At 37.5% G+C, this 20,818-nt stretch overlaps 2 protein-coding genes across 6 annotated transcripts in view; one reads left to right on the top strand and one right to left on the bottom strand.

The window, feature by feature from the left end:
* The window catches only part of NUDT5 (nudix hydrolase 5), a 28,271-nt gene extending 26,432 nt beyond the window's left edge, over positions 1–1,839 (top strand). For all 4 annotated transcript variants that reach the window (XR_009596020.1, XR_009596025.1, XR_006055769.2 and 1 more), the window contains exon 10: positions 829–1,839. The gene's annotated coding sequence lies outside the window, so the exon portion shown is untranslated. The remainder of the gene's footprint in view (positions 1–828) is intronic.
* Positions 1–20,818, bottom strand: part of SEC61A2 (SEC61 translocon subunit alpha 2) — a 23,835-nt gene extending 3,017 nt beyond the window's left edge. Inside the window, exons 1-11 of one of the 2 annotated variants that reach the window (XM_060397211.1) lie at positions 20,723–20,818; positions 18,623–18,690; positions 17,278–17,343; positions 13,985–14,063; positions 10,744–10,875; positions 10,512–10,621; positions 6,557–6,710; positions 5,429–5,589; positions 4,918–5,115; positions 837–1,028; positions 315–391 (exon numbers count right to left, since the gene is read on the bottom strand). In XM_060397211.1, the coding sequence (XP_060253194.1) occupies positions 315–391; positions 837–1,028; positions 4,918–5,115; positions 5,429–5,589; positions 6,557–6,710; positions 10,512–10,621; positions 10,744–10,875; positions 13,985–14,045 (1,085 nt within the window). In that variant the 5' untranslated portion in view covers positions 14,046–14,063; positions 17,278–17,343; positions 18,623–18,690; positions 20,723–20,818. The remainder of the gene's footprint in view (positions 1–314; positions 392–836; positions 1,029–4,917; positions 5,116–5,428; positions 5,590–6,556; positions 6,711–10,511; positions 10,622–10,743; positions 10,876–13,984; positions 14,064–17,277; positions 17,344–18,622; positions 18,691–20,722) is intronic. The other variant, XM_015099543.3, reaches the window with a different exon arrangement.

Raw genomic sequence — 20,818 nt, 5'->3', positions numbered from 1 at the left:
TTTAGTGCAGCCAATCAACAATGGGAACCTCTGACCTACAGCATTTAACAAAGGGTGAGTAGTGAAGGGAACACAATTTCAATTAAAACAGTAATTTAGGGGTCAATTTTGATGTGGAGAATAATTCAATTTTGTGTTAAATTTTGATTCTTTTGTGGTAAGCAGAAGAAAAATGCTTCAAATATGAACTTGAAAACTGTAATATCTGACAGCAAATGAAAGCTAGATTAAAAAACCAAGTCCATGCACACTGTATGTAATACCCTCCCCACCCCACGGCCTATCAAACACTGGTTTGAACACAGGTTCCTTACCTATTAAGCTCGTGAACCATGGAGGTGTCTCTGTGGCCCCTCATTACCATCTGTTGTTCTTTAAGCTGTTTAGCTACCTGTGAAGAGAAAAACAATTTTAAAAATCAAACTCTATTTTACTTCCAGGTTCTATGAGACGTGACTTCCATATACTAACAAGTAAAGTATAAGAAGGCTGAAGTAGGCACTGTCATAACATCGTTCCCTGGCCACGCTGCTGCACAAGCACGTTATGTGTATCTTAAGCTGAGGTTTCCCAATCTGTTTTTTGTCACCTCCATAAAGGGAACTAAGGAATAAGACTTTGTTGGGCAGAGTTGAGCTTTAGAAGGTTACAAACCATTGTAAAAATCTAAGAATTTTTCACTTTCCAGGAACTAGTTTTTAACTCCTTAGGGGTGACATTACCTCATGAAGAATGTATGAATTAAGAGTTTAAATTACAAAAGTAAGTGTATCTATTATCATTTGACACCTAAAAATTATGAATTTTTTTCATTTTCAAATAAACCAGATACTTACATCTTTGGCTGAGGAACCAGACACCTCTATCCACGTCTTAGAAAAGAATGCACATGATCCCAACATGAAGATGATATAGACAACCACATGGACAGGGTCTTCAAATATGGCGCCCATGGACTCAGGAGGAGAAAGGTAGTAACAAAGGCCCCCCACTGGGTAAGAACGAGCAGGTCCTCCCCCACTGACATCCTACAGAACAAGGATAACAAGCATAAATGGTCACATTTCTGTGACTTTTCAAACTCCTCAGAAAGTATAACAATGTCTTAAGCTCAAAGCACCTACAATTTATGATTCTATGTAACTTAAGGATTTACTTTTGTATCTAAAATATCTTCAGTCTTAACAAAAGTATATAGTGTCTATTACACAAAAACATTGTGAATATACTAACGAAAGAGCAACTTTTTAAAAACATTGTATGGAGAAGGAAATGGCAACCCACTCCAGTATTCCTGCCTGGAGAATCCCATGGATGGAGGAGCCTGATAGGCTACAGTCCATGGGGTCACAAAGAGTCGGACACGACTGAGTGACTTCACTTTGACTTTCACCAAAAAGAAATATAGTCTCCTATTCACTTCCTGCAGGTCCTTCTTTAGGACATCTGCATGTCTAGTCACTTTTTATGTAGTCATGTAGGACCTATAGCCTTATTTCCCAATTTTAGAAATAGAATTTTTTTATATGTAGGTTTCCTGTCTAAAATTTTAACATTCTATTCATCTTGTTTTTGCTAATTTGATACCACTACTGCTTCTAGAAATTTCATTTCTTTGTTGCTTATTTGTATAACTTTGAAATAAATCTCTCACTCCTTAGACTAGAAGAGTAGACCTCCATGAATGTCATCTCCCCTTTCATAAGTGAATTCTAACTTGTCAGTAAAATATTTTATGTTCATTTAATGCTTAAGTGAAGCTGTTGAGTTGATAAAATCTTTACTACATTTGGAAAAAAAATAAAATAAAATAAAAAAAATAAAAACATTGTAATGCAACTATGAGAAGACTTCCTTCTCTTCCTGAAGACAGGAATATGGTTACATTTACATCAATCTCTGACAACATTTAGAATATGAAATTTTCTGAATTATGTAAGAGTACACCAACATTTATTCACTACGAAGAATGGAATCAACTGAAATATTAACACAAGACTAACACATCGCTACCTAAACTCTATTATAAAGAAGTCTTTTAATAAATATCTGTAATTGAATTTTGTTATTCACACATTTATGAATTCTTACAGTCAAAGAAATGGGATTAGCATATATTTGTTTACATTAAATGAAAGTTCCGGGCATACAGGGTGGGAAAGCAATTTTTGGATGCAATGATTAAAATGTCTTGTTCTTGAAATTACAATTTCCAAATGATTCCTTTACTGTGCCCCAAGAATCACTAACTCCAAATCAAATGCCCTGTTTATAGACAAATTAAACTTCCCAATAATTCTCTTTAAAGAAAATCTCATTGAGATCACAACACCATCTATACAACTGAGTAGTTGTATAGATTTATTACTGTGATATTATCATAGTGGTAATTACTGCCAAAGTTTATCCTAGGTGGCGCTAGTGGTAAAGACCCCTCCTGCAAGGCAGGAGACATAATGAGACATGCATTCAATCCTTGGTCGGGAAGATCTGGAGAAGGGCCTGGCAACCCACTCCAGGATTCTTTCCTGAAGAATCCCATGGACAGAGGAGCCAAGCAGGCTACTGTCCATAGGGTCGCCAGAGTCAGACATGACTGAAGTTACTTAGTACACACATCAACTCTTAAGGGGAGGGACAGCCCTTTCCCCCACCACAGGTAATCCAATTTCTGTAAAATGAGTGGGGAGTCTAGTTGACCCTTGAACAGTTGCAGGAGTTGTGGCACTGACCCTCCACGCAGGCAAAATCCATGTATAAGTTACGGTTAGTCGTCTGTGTACACGGCTCCTCTGCATCGCAGGATTCAGCCTGCTGCAGATGGTGCAGTACTGAAGCATTTATTACTGAAAAAAATCTGTGTCTAAGTAGACGCTTAAAGCCCAAACCCATGCTGTTTAAGGGTCAACTGTATTATGGGTAAAAGCAATCCTACTTCTTTCAACTGGCATTCAAGTTACAGTCTCATCCTATTGAATTTTATATTTTAAAAAATAGCTATCAGCAAAAGCAGAAAGTTATGTCACTACAACTTATAATACAAAAGTAGCACACTAAGACAAATGCACAGAATAAGCACCATACTTCAGGAATGACTTAAAAAAAATAATTCTTCAGGGGAATACAAATTCTAGAATTACATACTCTGAAAACAATAAAGGGTCTTACTCATCTCTAATTCTACAGTTCTAGGAGGGAAAAATACTCCTTGGTCCGTTGAAAATTTTAACTAGTCAAAATTCAATCTACAATAACTCACATCTTGATCACAATGTGGCTGGAGTACTTCAGAAGGAGCTATGATGAAGAGGAAGGCAGAATTTACTGGATTCCATTTCTAGCAACTCTGTTCTTTCTTCACTAGTAATTACATACCTTTCTCCAGCTAATCACAGACTAGTTTACTGCCATTTGGAATATGAAAAACCACAGGGGAGGCAGGAGAGGATGATTTCAGACTCCCATATAATCAGCAAATTGTTTCTTTGAAAAAAATATTATTCGAGACAGGAGTGGAGTAAGATTACAAAACAGGGAGTCATTTCCATAAGAGCAACTGTAATCTTAACCTAAAAGGTCACTTAAATGAGATGTAAAAATGCTTCAGTTCAGTTCAGTTCAGTTCAGTTCAGTTGCTCAGTCGTGTCCGACTCTTTGCGACCCCATGAATCCCAGCACGCCAGGCCTCCATGTTCATCACCAACTCCTGGAGTTCACTCAGACTCACGTCCATCCAATCAGTGATGCCATCCAGCCATCTCATCCTCTATCGTCCCCTTCTCCTCCTGCCCCCAATCCCTCCCACCATCAGAGTCTTTTCCAATGAGTCAACTCTTCACATGAGGTGGCCAAAGTACTGGAGCTTCAGCTTTAGCATCATTCCTTCCAGAGAAATCCCAGGGTTGATCTCCTTCAGAATGGACTGGTTGGATCTCCTTGCAGCCCAAGGGACTCTCAAGAGTCTTCTCCAACACCAGTTCTAAAGCATCAATTCTTCGGCGCTCAGCTTTCTTCACAGTCCAACTCACATCCATACATGACCACAGGAAAAACCATAGCCTTGACTAGATGGACCTTAGTCGGCAAAGTAATGTCTCTGCTTTTGAATATGCTATCTAGGTTGCTCATAACTTTTCTTCCAAGGAGTAAGCGTCTTTTGATTTCATGGCTGCAGTCACCATCTGCAGTGATTTTGGAGCCCCCCAAAATAAAGTCTGACACTGTTTCCACTGTTTCCCCATCTATTTCCCATGAAGTGATGGGACCGGATGCCATGATCTTCATTTTCTGAATGTTGAGCTTTAAGCCAACTTTTTCACTCTCTAATTTCACTTTCATCAAGAGCCTTTTAGTTCCTCTTCACTTTCTGCCATAAGGGTGGTGTTATCTGCATATCTGAGGTTATTGATATTTCTCGCAGCAATCTTGATTCCAGCTTGTGTTTCTTCCAGCCCAGCATTTCTCATGATGTACTCTGCATAGAAGTTAAATAAGCAGGGTGACAGTATACAGCCTTGACGTACTCCTTTTCCTATTTGGAACCAGTCTGTTGTTCCATGTCCAGTTCTAACTGTTGCTTCCTGACCTGCATACAGATTTCTCAAGAGGCAGGTTAGGTGGTCTGGTATTCCCATCTCTTTCAGAATTTTCTACAGTTTATTGTGATCCACACAGTCAAAGGCTTTGGCACAGTCTTAGATGTACAATGATACAAAGTATTATTTTCCAGTCTTAGTTTCACAATGCTTACAAGTTTACAACTTCCAAATAAATGATAAACTGTGCTATAGATAAATGAACCTGAAAATGTTACAGTAAGTGCTTCAATTATCGCTCACCTCTTTCAGGTAAAAATATAAGCATGAAATGCGAATTACAATAAATCTGAATACTTAGAATAAATAATGAAATACTCACGGCCCACTGTCCTAGTAAATTTACTAGAAAGTTGCCGCTGAATCGGACTGAGAGCATCTGGGAAATCACATACAGGTTGGACACCAGGGCGGACTGCAGGATGATGGGGATGTTGGACGTATAGAAGAGCTTGATGGGGTAGCTGCTGTACTGCCCGCGGTAGCGGGCTGACTTGATGGGCAGGTCCACACGGAATCCCTGAAAAAGGAAGCTCAGGAGTGAGTCAGAGAGACTGCACACAGCACAAATCTGGACAGTCACAGAAGAAAATCTGCACAGATGGTGCTAGCAAACTCTTACACACACACACACACAGAAACAGAAACCCTTCTCTACTTCATAACCTCGGATACTCTGCAGCTCAGCATCTACTGAACAGTGGAACTCTAGTTGCCTAACTAGATTTGAAATGCTGACTTGTTAGCTACTAATATTCAAATGGCATGCTCTTCTTTTAAGAGCAGAATAAAAATCCACACCCCACTTACTTCAACAAAGATGGTATACTTACCTGAAAATATATAACAACAGCAAACACGAAAACTGTGGCAATGAGGTTCATGAGATTGGGCAAATTCTGACGATAGAAAGCCTCCCTCAGGGCTCGGACTTTGTCTGTCCTGGTGGCCAGTAAATGAAAGAGCGCTATGACTGCGCCCTCAAACTCCGTACCTGATGAATCAAGACAGAAATCAGCTGGAGCCTCATCACCCAAAGTTGTCCCAGAGTCAAAACAAGCAACCCTGAAGCTCCAGTACAGGGCAGAAAACAGCAGTCAAAATAATTCAACTAAGTTTACTTGATGATACAGCCATGTGTGGAGCTTCTAAAAAATACTGACATCTCTGAGGCAAATGTTCCTTTTGCTAGTGTAAATTTGAAGTTTTCTCAAGAGACTATTCTTGATGAAAACAGTCAAAGAAGAATAAACCAAAGCAAATATTTAGTTCATAATGGTTGGCCTCGCCTTTACTTTGGGGGAGGGGGATGGAGATGGGGAAAAGCAGCAGCAAAGCAGCAAACAGATGTCAGAATGAAAAGATCCACATTCCCCTACCAGGGTGGCCTTCAAGCTCACTTTACCAAGTACATTAATAAGCCATCACTGCTATTGCCTGTCTTAAGGCTGGGGTCAGGTCAGATGTCAACCATTACAAATCTTGGATGGCATTTCAGAGGAGTGGAGGTGGGTGAGGTAAAAGTCAATTAAGTATTTCAACATGTAGGTGCTGTTATAAAGCCAGGGAGAACAGCAGCAAAAGCACTCATGCTCTCTGATGACACAATAAATGACGTTTCTTTACCCATCTGAAAAATCTTAATCCACTACCTTTGTATCTGCTGCAAGTGCTGAAATCAGTCAAAATCAATGATTTCTGGAGCAATGGCTTAGACAATTAGATTTTTTAAGTGTCTGCAATCACTTAATTTTTAAATGAGCAGAGGCTAACATTTCGATATTCTTTCTGGAGTAATACTTCATACTCCACCAATCTCCGCTTATTCGCTTTGGCACTGCCTTCCACTGCTGCCCAGGACAGCAAAGCAGGGCATCGGAGGTCCACCTGGTCCCCCACCTCGTGCTCCTCTCAGCACACATCCAGCCAAACCCATGCAGTTGTGTCCCTGTGCATTGTACCTCGGCCAGTGTTAATGGTAGTGGGACTAAAGGCCTTCCAGACAATGGTTTCACAGATGTTGGTGGCAATAAAGAGGGAAATCCCAGACCCCAAGCCGTAACCCTTCTGTAGCAGCTCATCTAACAGCAGCACAATCAAACCAGCAACAAACAACTGTGGGGAAAGAAATGCAAGTAAGCAGAAGCAAGAATAAATTCAGAAAGGGGCAGTGAACACCATGGACTACTTTCAAAGTACAGGCATTTTCAACATTACAACCTAGCTACTGCAGTATCACTATTATGACTCTCTGCATCTTTCAACCCTCACTGGAAGCCAGTTCGGCAAATCAGAGGATTGGAAATGCTGTCACATTATAAAGCTGACATTTTGACTTTTAAAGTATATTTATATTTCTCTACAATGTTTAAATAAAGCCTATTGAGAAGTACCCTGAAACAAAAATGTTCACAGTTGTAGTGTTTATGACAGCAAGAAACTGAGAGCATTCCAAATAGTTTCAAGGAAGAGAAAAACCAAATGAAGTATGTTACGATAACAAGATGCAATATTACAGGCCATTAAAGGAAGAGCATGTGAACTATGCTGATACATTTTTTAAGTATTATATATTTTATATGTGTATTATACGTAATATAAAATATACACAGAAGGAATTGAAAAGTAGACCATGAATATGTCCACAGATTATAACAATGTAAAAATGCATACATACAATGACAAAATGTAAATCTGAGACAATTAAGGGTTTACCAGGTTCTTAAGCTTATAATTTTTTTAAAAAATGAGAGCATACTAACTTTATATGAAATTGAAAACTCTCGATTTTCCTCTTGGAGAAGACACTTCAGTAATAGTATGTACCAATCAGAAATACTCCATAGCTTTGCAAGTGACCTCTGTGGTCAAATGACTCCCTCCCAGTATACCACTGGAAGTATGCTTACCTTACATTTTCTGTTTTCTCTTTCTCTGAGTTGTCATTTCAATGGCTGTACAGAGCCTAATTTGTCTACTTACAGTCTTTCAGTTTGAATTTCAATGGACTGTAAAAAAGATAAAACTCTCAAAACTTCTAAGAGAGCTCACGAATTATTTACTGTTTGAAAACCAAGTTTACCAATCTGACCAGATTAAAGACAAGCTAGCACTTAACTACTGAGATTTTACTTTGACCACGATTATGTAACAGGTACATACTCCTCATCAGAAATAACAGAAGCCCACCCCACATGGAGCATGATGGTGGTCCACAAACCACTGGCTAACCAGAAAGTGCTGTCATGGATTTCTGATTAAACCGTCTGCCTAAAGCCACACAGGCAGCTCTGAAACAGCAGTAATTCTTCAAAACCCTGTTCACACCCATGCCCATCAGACAGGAGGGTGATCTGTGTATATCCAGTAAAAATCAAACTCATGCTTCTCTAACTGGACAAAGGAATTATAGGAAAATAAATGAGAAATGGTTTCTGTAACTGAAAGAGTAAGATAAATGATGGTTAAAAAAAAAAAAAGCATGCATGCCTATGAGAAGGGAATGAGAAATCAGAATTGAAAGCATCTCATTGATTGGAACAGTGATAAAAACCTGAATACTAACTGCATGCTTTTCTAGAGTGTTCAGTACACATGAACCTCTAAAGTGTGTATAAAAATAACACATCTCAGCCTTGTTCATGCGTGCATGTGCACACACACAACTCAGTTTGGACAAAATAATACTTACCTCTACTCTGTCCCATGCACACTGATACTGTCTATTCTTTTTGAAAACTGTATTCAAGACCCCCTATTTAGATCCCAAAACTCAACAGTGGAAAAACACTGACCATGTGAACAAAACAGTAATAATTAAGGTGAGAAATACCTTACATAACAGCATGCAAACAGTTTTCAAAATCTCTAGGTGAAAACACACTGATCCAATCATATCTCTTCAGTGAATCCACTCATTTTCAATGTTAGCAATGCCTTAAAAAGAGGCAATGGGTCACTACCCATATGTACCATCAAACATGAAAAATTTCTCTATACATTAACACTAGAAGAATTAACCACAAGACAAATATTTGTGCACCTGAATTTATGTAAACAACTTAGTATATACCCACTTTACTTGCTTTGTTCCAGAAATTTAACTCCTCCTTGATTTCTGGTACTGAAAAATTAAAATAACTCCATTTTCTCTATCAATTCAAATTCATAACTGACTATTCAAGAAGTCTAGCTGAAGTTCCTTAAGAATATAAATATGCCCTTACTAAAACACTAAAAAAGTTTTACTGATGTATAATGTTCTAAGAGCTAGATAGATGCCAATGCTGAGTGTCTTTTAAAAAGCAGGGTTATTCTAACCATGGTCATAAAGCAAATGCTATCAAGAAACAAAATAAGGAAAGAAATGGTGTTTCAGCATCCTTACGCTGAAGTGCTGAAAGATACTAAAACCAGTTTCCAGAGGACCTTCTCTCCCCATCTATTGCAACACTTCTTCCTCTAATTCCCAGGGGTTTTAAGTTTGCCACTCAAGGTGTTTTTTAAACGAAGAAATAATGACAAAGCTATCCTTTAAAGAAATGTACCTTGTTCCAAATGGGAACTCACTAGGGGCTCAGAAAACTACCTTACAGTCCATTAAAAATGCCTCCCCTGAAAAAGACAAAATATTTCCACTTCATTTAGAAAAGCCCTATGATATGTGTTAATGAATAACATATAAATACCTTAACAATCCCTTTCTCCTTGGTCTAATTCATACTCACTATACAATCTTCTTACTATGATTTGCTTCTCATGTAAGATTTCCTATTAAAAAAGATGGTTAACCATGCCAGTTGAAAATGGTGACATTTCTCAATACATATATACATATATGTATACACACACTAGTAAAAGAGTGTTTTAGTTTTATTTTAAACTATTTTTCTGATCTTGATCTTTTTGACCACTAAAAAAATTTTTGCCTAAATTAATCCTAATTTCATAGAGTGAACAAGAGGCATTTGCTAGATAACTAGGACCCTAGATGTTCAGTGTTTAACTTACACAAGCTTCCTTTCAAAATACAGTAAATACTATTAGATAACTTAAGTACAATGCATTCCTGGGTAACTTCTCCAAAGGATTTTTAAGGACCGCATTAGAGAAATGGAGTCCTCAAATATCTTTCAAACTTTACACATTTTAAGATTCTCAGTGGAGGAAAAATGATGCTGGCCTTTAAAAATTCTATTCCAATATATCCATTTAAAAAACCCACAGGATATATACATGTGTGCTTATATGGTATTTCACTGATTACAAGATATTATTATTTGTAACATTATTATGTGCCACTAAGAAAGGAAAAAATACTACAGTTAAACTATGACAATAACCTGTTATAAAGAATTTTTATTGTCTGCTTATAAAAAGTTTAGACTTAGATGTTTATCATCTAGCTTGCTCTTTCTGTGCCTGTTTATATACAGTAACTGTTCAGTAACAAATAACAGCAGATTGTTGCAAGACATTTTAAAAAGCAAGTAAACCCAACAGCATGTTTTATCAACAATGTACGTAACCCAGTGATGTAAGGACGATACAAACAGCTATGGCCAAGCTGACATACACATGCAGGCAGTGACCATCCCAACGACTGCCTGGCTGACAGCACTGCTAAGAGACCATCAGGGCTAAGAGAACATCCTGATTTCAGAGACATCAAAATGTGCATCTTAGAATCAGTGAAATACGGCTGATAGATCCATAATTCTTTTATTACATGTCTACACTTTATTGCAATAAATTTTAATTTTTTACATCAATACAACTTATATGTCACTTCAGTAATCAAAATATAATTAAGTAAAATAATTCAAAAGGAAGAAAATGACTACATTAGTCATCTAAAGAATTGTTACAGAAGAAAACTGTTTTTGTTATCTCTGTATGAAACATTGGATTTCTTACCTGAATGATGATAAGGAGACAGATTCCAGCACCCATTTCAGCAGGATCCCCATACATGCCCGTCATGACATACACAATGGCTTGCCCAATGGTGATGATCATACCAAATACTGACAAAAATGGGGGGAAAGGAGGACATACTTACAACCAAAGATAAAGAAAGACTAGAAAAACACCTTTACCACAAAATTCTCAAATTTGGGAAAGACTTTTTAGTTGTCCTGATGCTCACATTTCTGGGCTCCATTGAACAAGGCTCTGTCTTTGGGTGTATCTCCAACTTCAATGATTTTGGCTCCAGCTAACAACTGCATGATCAAACCAGATGTTACGATTGGGGAGATACCCAATTCCATTAAAGTTCCTGTAAATGAAGGGGAAAGAAGTAAATAATCTTTACTATACCCAACGGATACAACCAAGCAACTTAGCACACATAGCACATACCCAATAGAGATTAGTTTAGAAGTGGCCCAGTCCTTAAAATTATGTCTACTGAAATACATGCTTAAAAGTTAACAAGAAAATTCTCATTCCTTAAACATTGCTAAAAAAACTCATTTATTAACACAATCTCACAACACAGACTCAAAATTACTATAAATACCACAAAAATGTAAATTTCTGTAAATTCTAAACTTAAATTGTGAAAGAAACCATTTGAAAGAAATAGTCCAAGATTTTTGTCCAAAATCACTGACTGTTCTTAAAATTTACACTAAACATTTTAATGCAGAATTTTAAAATTATATACTAAGTCCAAAAATTAAATACCAAACTAGTAAGAAATGATACTTAAGAACAGTTGTGTCTCATGTTGTAGAATATTTAATGGCATAAAAATGTTAATGACATACTGGATAGGAAAAAGTACTCAAAAACAGCATGTACAGTTTGATTGACTATTTAAATGGAAAATCATCTCCTGTTATTTTAGTTTGGCTATCAAGATGTTTGTACTATTAATGAACTTATCTACAAAACAGAGTCACAGACATAGAGAACAGACCTGTGGTTGCCAAGGGGGAGAGGGGTGGGAGGGATTGACTGGGAGGTTGGATTAGCAGATAAAAACTACTATATAGAAAAGGTAAAACGCCAAGGTCCTCCTGTGCAGCACAAGGAACAGTATCCTATTATAAACCATCATGGAAAGAAATATATAAAATAGTATGTAAATTTATAAGTGAATCACTTTGTTGTACAGCAGAAATTAACTATTTTTGAATAAAATAAATTTTTTAAAGATGTTTTTATTGTTGTTTTTACTCAGTGGGTTTATGGGTAATTTTTATTCTTTTTTTTTGCCTCTATTTTCTAAAATTTTTCATTGTAGAAAATAAGCATTACACTTTTAGCAAAAAACAAAAAAAGAAAGAAAACCAAATACACCAAGCGTGTAAGATAATATGCAAAACTAATAATTCCATATAGCCAAGACCATGTTTCCATTGGTCATTCTGTCACATCACAACCTTAATTCCTAACTTTTATAAATGCTGAAAAGGTACCTTTAATATGAGAAAGATTTCATCTTAAATGGACTTCATGTATTTTTCAAATACTTCTTTAATGGTAAAGAGATAAAAACATGTCATCGTTAAAGCTAGTAGGCAGGTGGGTAGATGTCTTTTTACATCAAATCACCAAAATTTAAACTGCAAATAGATCTAGTCCAAAATTAATCCAATCAAACTTAATGAACATTTCATTTAGGAAATATGGCACTTCAACTCAGTAGGAAAAAGAAGAATAAATGAACCTTGGCAAATGACTAGACATGTATAGAAAATTAAGCCTATATTCCCTATCTCATGACTTCCAACAAAATAAAGGCCAGATATTTAGAAAATTTAACCATAAAAGGTAAAAAGCACAAGTACTTGGAGTGAATATGTTCATAATATTGGAAAAGAAAAAGCCTTTCAAAGCATGACAAAATACCTAAAAACCACAAGGAAAAAGATGGATGATATGATTAGATACAACTGTGAAACATCCATGTGGCCAAAGACAGGATATAGTTAAAAGAAAAATATTCAAACACAAGTAATAAAGAGCTCAAATCTTTAAGAGGCAAAGAATTCTCACAAATGGATTTTAAAATGAACAAATAACAGTAAAATAAGTCAACCAGAGAAACAAATACCATATGGTGTCACTTACATGTGCAATTTAAAAAATACAACAAACTAGTGAATATAATAACAAAATAAGCAGTCTCACTGCAAAATCACTGCAGATGGTGACTGCAGCCATGAAATTAAAAGACACTTGCTCTTAGGAAGAAAAGTTATGACCAACCTGGACAGCGTATTAAAAAGCCAGAGACATTACTTTGCCAACAAAGGTCCATCTAGTCAAAGCTATGATTTTTCCAGTAGTCATGGATGAATGTGAGAGTTGGACTATAAAGAAAGCTGAGGGCAGAAGAATTGATGCTTTTGAACTGTGGTGTTGGAGAAGACTCTTGAGAGTCCCTTGGACTGCAGGGAGATCCAACCATTCCTTCCTAAAGGAGATCAGTCCTGAATATTCATTGGAAGGACAGATGCTGAAATTGAAACTCCAATACTTTGGCCACCTGATGCAAAGAACTGACTCATTTAAAAAGACCCTGATGCTGGGAAAGATTGAAGGCGGTAGAAGGGGATGACAGAGGATGAGATGGCTGGATGGCATCACTGACTCAATGGACATGAGTTTGAGTAAACTCCGGGAGTTGGTGATGGACAGGGAGGCCTGAAGTGCTGCAGTCCATGGGGTCTCAAAGAGTCGGACACGACTGAGTGACTGAACTGACCTGAGCTGAAGCAGTCTCAGTTATGGAGATACTGAGATACTGTTTGTTCTCCACAGATACGGAGGACAAACTAGAGGGTAGGGCTCGGGGGAGGGAGCACAATATAGGGGTTGAGGAGTGGGAGGTTGAAAATTACAGAGTGGAAGACAGGCTCAAGGATGTATTGTACAACACAGAGAATATAGACATCCCTTCCAAATAAAAAATAAAAAAGAGATAAATGGAACAGCCACTCCCAGTAATGTTCTTTTTTCAGGAAAATACCAACATAAGAGGAAATCCCAGCACCCAAATCTGTACTAAGTAACCCTGAAACTCTAAACAAGGCTGGCTGGGTTAGGTGTAAACCGTGGTAACCTGGAGTTATGAACTGAGAACCGAAGAACCCAGGAGCTGTTGAAGCTAAATCACAAAGACAAGATTCCCAGCTAGCCCCTGATGCTGAGATCTGAAGACTGCCTGGTTCTCTCTCCCCAACACTAAGCTATTCTACCTCCTCTTTGGATTTCAAAAATAACTAGTATCCTTCCAATGAATTTCAGTTTTATGTTTAAACCACTCAGTCATTTCCTATGATTTATAACAAGTCCACTCATTGAAGAAATACTAATATTCAATAAAAATATAAGACGATGCACTAGTACGGAGGCAAAAGAAAAGCAGCACATACCTCTGTTGGATGCAAGAATAACTCTCATCCAGTAGAAAGGATCTGCAGAATCTGATGACATGATTCCAAACAGTGGTATCTATAGGATTACATAAAAGAGTTCATGAAAATGTATTATACAAATTAAGTTTGAACTTAATAATGCATTCACTCAATACTTGCAATACTTAAAAAAAAAAACAAACCACTACTTCTCAAGTTCTCTAACCAAACAAGAATACTTTAAATGTATAGTTTTTTAGGGAAAATATAAACAATGGAAATCAGTACTTTTCACCAGTAAATACTCCTTATCAGTATGGAGATGTGCTACACACAATCTGAATATATGCAACATTACTGAACTGCACATGTAAAATGGTTAAGATGATAAATTTCATGTTTTTGCAATTAAAGAAAATGTTCTTTTTTTAAAGTATAGGATATAACTACCAAGTCACAGAATAATTTTGCAAAGCTATGGGTACCAATGATAGAAGACTGAAGACAATATACACAGTAGAATGCAGCCATTAAAAATTATACTATGAAAAAAAATGTTTAATTATACTATGAAGCTTATATTAGTATCAGGATGTTTCTATGTTGTGGTAATAAGTAGAAAAGAGTGGTTCTCAACCTGGGGCAACTTAGTCCCCCAGGGGATATCTGGGAACTGTCTAAGAAGACAATTTTGGTTGTCCCAACTTAAGGGGGCTGCTAATGGCATTTGCTGGGTAGAGGACCCTCACAAGAAGACACTAACAAAAGTCTAGTGAGAGAGCAGAGCCCAGGTGGCATTTACCACAGTTCTCTCAGCTGATCTCACCTCCCTCCATTCTCTCAAGCTAAAAAACACTATGGAGAACAACAGACCCCAAACCCTTAAACTGCATCTGGGAAGGGAAAATAAACCTGTTGGTGATTCAGCGGAAAGAATCACCAGTCCTGGGCAGAAATCCCTAAGCATGAGAAAGACAGAAAGGTACAGCTTGGCAACTCTGTAAATCCATTACCAAAAAAAACAATAATAAATAACATAAAATACGTAAATTAATTAAGGACAGGAAAAGTCATGAGAAATGTGACACTTCAAGAAATATAACTCAAGTTAGGTTTCTACTTCTTGGGTTTTCTTGGGTTCTAGCTGTAAAGCTGAAAATATTTACCATCTGGCCTTTTACAGAAAAAATGTTTGCAGACCCTTGGGTTAGAAGATTCAATAAGTTCAAAGCAATAAAAATCATAATCCCAGTAGGCTTTCTTAAAGAAACTGACAAGCTGATTCTAAAATTCAAATTTGTGACTGAGAACTGACAAAATCATTCTGAGAAGAAAGAGCAAAGTTGGATGACTTTTACAACCTAATTATAGGATTCAGTCTAAAGCTACAGTAATCAAAAGTTATGGTTTACCATAATGATGGAATATGATCAATGGAACAGAACTGAGTACAAAAACAGATCCATGCTTAAATGGCTAACTGATTTTCAACAATGATGCCAAGGTTAATTCAATGGAGAAAGGATAGCCTTTTCAACTGGCCTGTCCATATAGAAAGAAATGAGCCCTAACCTTACCTCATGCCATACACAAAAATTAACTTGGAACAGACCATAGACAAAAACATAAAAGAGATAACTATTTAGAAGAATACTGGAGAAAATCTTCACAATACATATGTCTGAGGAAGGACTTGTATCCAGAAAATATTTTAAAAGGCATATAATTCACTAATGGGACAATAATGCAATTTTTTTTAACAGGAAAAAGATCTTGGGAGAAAACACTTTACAAAAGATGAACAAATACTCAATACATACATGAGAAAGCTGCTCAATATCATTTGTAAAGGAAGTAAAAGTTAAAATCTTTACCGTGGAGAAAAGGGAACCTTCCTATACTTTGATGTAAAATGAAAACAGGTGGTTCCTCGAAAAACTGAAAATAGAGCTAACATATACTCCAGCAATCTTACTCCTGGGTATATATCCAGAAAAGGTAAAAATTCTAATTCAAAAAGATACATTCACCCCAATGTTCATAGTGACACAGTTTACAATAGTCAAGACATGGGAGCAACCCAAAATGTTTAAGGGCTGGTCAGTAGAAGCAAAGTAATACAATGATTTGGCTTTGGAGGACTTATAATTAAAACATGCTATTTACAACATGATTAAAAGCAAACAAAACGGAAAAATATTTGCACGATACCTGTCAAAGGTTTAACACTTATATATATAAAAACTTGTCATAAACCAATTTTTTAAATATTAAGAAGAAAATGAATAAAGATCATTAACTGAAAACTAAGAGAAAAAGAGAAAATATGTTCAAACCCACTAGGAAACCAAAAGAAATACAGAGTAGAAGAATCATTTCACTATCAACTCAGACTGAAATGATGATTCTCCTATGTACAATAGTTGAAACAAAGAAGCAATCTAAATGTCCCTCAACAGAGGAATGAATAAAAGATGTGGGTTGTATGTATAATGATGATGCTCCTATGTACAATGGTTAAGACACAGAAGCAATGTAAATGTCCATCAACAGAGGAATGAATAAAAGAAGATATGGGCTGTATACACAGAGAGAGAGAATGGAATACTACTCAGCTGTTAGAAAGAATGTAGCAACATGGATGGACCCACAGATTATCATACTAAGTGAAGTAAGTCAGAAAGGGTAGATACCATACGATATCACTTATATGTGGAATCTAAAATGTAACACAAATCAACGTATTTATAAAACAGAAACAGACTCACAGACATAGAGAACAGACTTGTGGTTATCAAGGGCTGGGGGAGAGGGATGAAATGGAAGTATTGGATTAACAGACGCAAACCAGTATACATTGGGTGGGTAAACAAATACTGTATAGCACAGGGAATTATATTCCATTCAATATCCTATATTCAGTATCTGCTATACATCAGCAACTAACACTGTTAATCAACTGTGTGTGTGAAGTCACTCAGTTGTGTCCGACTCTTTGCGACCCCATGGACTGTAGCCTACCAGGTCCTCTGTCCATGGGATTTTCCAAGCAATAGTACTGGAGTGGATTGGCATTTCCTTCTCCAGGGGATCTTCCTGACCCAGGGATTAAACCCAGGTCTCCTGCATTGTAGACAGATGCTTTACAGTCTAAGCCACCAACTATACTTCAATAAATAATTTTGTAAAAAGATAATGCTCAAAATAATTCAGTGTATTTACTATTTGAACTAAAATTAGCTTCTCAAATTATAACCAACCAAGACCTGAGAATAATAGTACAGACATTTATTCAGTGTTTGGTTACATACCTGACAACATACTAAGAAAATGAAGAGAGTTATAGCAGTCCATAGTACCTTCTCTCTAAACTGGATCTGTGCAACAAAATAAAAAACTACCAATCAAAACCAAGAAACAGCAAATGTAAAAAAAAATCAAAAATGCAATATTAAAGCTTAACCAACATTCTCCATCATGACATGCTCTTATTATTTACTCTTAAAATACTTTCACCCTAGTGAGTAGCAGCTAAAGCAAACAGCTAAACTTCTCAAGCATCTTTCTTTACTTGGATCTGAGAATTAAGTACTATAGTTTAAATACAAGCAGGCCTTAATACACTGCACCACGTTAGCTGAAACTGAAAAGGATAAAAAGACACACATCCAATATTTACACATTTCAGTTAACACCATACTATACAAAGCCATCACTTATTGTGATAAGTGATATCATACAGTATTTGTCTTCCTGCCTGTAATATTATTCGGTGAGTATTTCATAGACTATGAAAAGCTAGTTTCTTAGTATACCTTACATGTAACAGGAACAACTATTTTTATAACCTCAAAGAAAGTTAAAAAAAGAAATATATTTCTGAATATTATAAAACAGTAAATTTAACAAAAGTCTTACTTATCTCTTTCTAGTCCCTATTCTGGTTAGTTCCATGAGAAATTGAAAGTACAGTAAAAGAGGAACATCTGGGAACTTTTGGGATTAACAATATTTCCAGAATTGAAATGCCTTACTTTCAAAAGTCCACAATGATGGAAGAACTAATTGATGCAGTCTCTATCTTTTGAATGCATTTCCGTGATTTTTTTTCCTCTGAACTGAATGAATCAAGAAATGAGAAGTATATACCTGCCCAGTTGCAATCCATTTATGTCAAACAGTTGGTATGCATGAAAACTGACCCAAAAGACTGGGTCATTTCTAGTGTGGTAGATCATAATAGGCAGGAGAATACTGTATCTTATCTAACACACAGGCCAAAGAAACATAAGGTTTGGAAATGCTACAACTTAGAGAACAGTTGTTTTTGAAACCATGAGATAAACTATCTAGATTTAAAAGGTCTACTCTAGTTTTATTCACTTTTATGCCTCTTGCGAAGAGAAGGAACAGGTATTTTTCCAGTTACAACCAGAAAAAGGTTGAGGAAAATAAATCAATGTAGCTAGTTTAACAAAGTAAGTCACTTACTGCTAAGTCACTTCAGCCGTGTCTGACTCTGTGCGACCCCACAGACGGCAGCCCACCAGGCTCCCCCGTCCCTGGGATTCTCCAGGCAAGAACACTGGAGTGGGTTGCCATTGCCTTCTGTAAGTCACTTAGCTACCCTCTATGTTACAAAAATATTATACTTACTTTCCTTTCTGGTTTCTGAATTTCTGGTAGAACTGCACAGAAAGGTTTGATAACTTCTAAAAATTTGACTGTTAAAAAGAAAAAAGAATAAATGCCCCTATTACAAAGTTTTAAAAAAGATTTTTATTTTTGCAGAATCAAATACAAATGTTCTTTTAATGGCAATCCATCCCATTCCCACCTCCAAAATGAATTAATCATAATGCTCTCCATTTCAAAGTAATTTGCTTCCTCATGCTTGAATCCCACCCCTTTACATATACAGAAAAGGAGTAATTCAGTCAGCATCTCTGTATCAAAAGGAGCAAAAGCAGTCAACCAACAAGAACATGCATTATGGAAGGAAACAGGCCATAAAAGGAGGCAAGTACGAGAAATGAGCTGAAACTGCAGGACTGACAATTTGGGATTGAAAGATGCTGAAATGCATAAGTGAGAAACATCACACCCCAGCAGTGAAAGTGCCAAGTCCTAGCCAGACCACCAGGGAATTGCCTAGATAGGTTTTTAAAAATACTGTATACAATCTCTACTTCATTCCATTAAGTCACTATTCACTGCTTGGATGCTCTCCCATATAAGAAAACCTCAAAGTACTTGTGTATGTTCAATCCTCAGCCCAGAGAATGATGACTATATTTCATTAGAAAGTACTGTTTTCCCAGACAACTCATAATGTATAAAAGTAAGATAGACCAAACTTTAGGATAGGCACTCTCTTCTGGCATGGCTATAATTTGAGAAGTCAAGTCCTGCCAAAGAACTGGAGGATGAAGATGATAATCATTCACTCTCTGCCAATGTCTGTAATGTGCAGAAACACAAAAATCCACAACTAGATTATTAGTTAAGATCATTCTTCCCTTACACACACAGGATTCTATGTACTAACATCATGAAATTGTTTTAAAACTGACTTGAGCAATTACACTTCAGCCAGTTAGCCAACAGTTGACTACAACATCTTTTTTGTTGTTGCTAAATTTATGTTAACTGAAGTATGGTTGATTTGACTATACGATTTTTTAATAAAATCTCTCAAAGTGACAGCGGCCAATGATGTTTGACAGAAGAATTCATAAATTCTCACAAGCAGGTTGTTACCCAAGTACCATTTAAGACGACTTCGAAAGCAAATCTGAATATTATGAAAGTGTTCATCTCTACTACAAAACAAATGACAATCCCATCAGGAAACTTCCTAGAATCCCCCTACCCTTTTCCTTCCCACTTCAACCTAAGCTACCCTCCCAGATTTCTTGGTTTATGGTCATCTGTGTTGGAATATTCATGTTCAAGCAATGCTTTTTTGTCTGCCACCTCACTCTTCCTGTGTTGTAGAATGTAATGCTTTATATTGCAAATTCAAGACCAAGGGTCTCCTATTCCTTTCAAATGTCCACTAGTTAGCAGGCCAATGGGTGCACGTGCGGCTTGGGTTTGCGATAATCCGTTCATCTAACAATCACCCCAACAGCTATGTAAGTATATTTGTGAAGATACATGGTGTTGAGGGTGTGGGAGAGGGCCCTCGAAAGATTCCCATTATTTAAGGCCTTGTCCCTAAGGCGTACACGACCTGACACACGTTGAGTTTTCACTAAACTCTACAGAATGACTGGAATGAAAAATTTAACGAAAACGCTAGGCCACCAATCGCCTCCTTTCCTCCCCTAAAATACATGCCGTGCATCACTTTTTAAAAAAATGAAACAAGGCAGGGCGCTTCATTCATCACAACTAATATTCCAAGGGTGATTTGGGAATAAAAATATGAGTTTCCTAAGCTCTTGAAAAATTAAAAGTGGTCCAGGTGTCTCCTGGTTCCCTAACTCCCCGCCCCCAAAACCAATGGCCTCCCCGCGCTGTCCTCCGCTCCACGCCACCCACGGAGATGCGCAGACCCAGGCCTCCCGGTCCTAGCCCCGCAGCCGGCCCGAGCTAGGCCTCGCACGGCTGGAGGAGCCTCGGCTGAGGCCCCCAGCCCGCGCCCTCCGCAGCGGCCCGCGCCTCCCCGGCCCACAGGCTAGGCGACCCCAGACCGGAGCCCGGCCCCCTGCTTGCGGCCCGTAGGGGCCCGCGCCCTCGGGAAGGGCCTACCACCGCTACTCACTGCCCATGGCGGCGGCTGGGGCGGCCCGGCGGGGCCCAGCGGCCTCGGCGCGGCCTTCGCTAGGGTCCCGCGGCTCGAGACTC

Source organism: Ovis aries, chromosome 13 (genome assembly GCF_016772045.2).
Source record: "Ovis aries strain OAR_USU_Benz2616 breed Rambouillet chromosome 13, ARS-UI_Ramb_v3.0, whole genome shotgun sequence".
Taxonomy (NCBI): Eukaryota; Metazoa; Chordata; class Mammalia; order Artiodactyla; family Bovidae; genus Ovis; species Ovis aries.
This window is presented reverse-complemented; position numbering and strand designations above follow the sequence as displayed.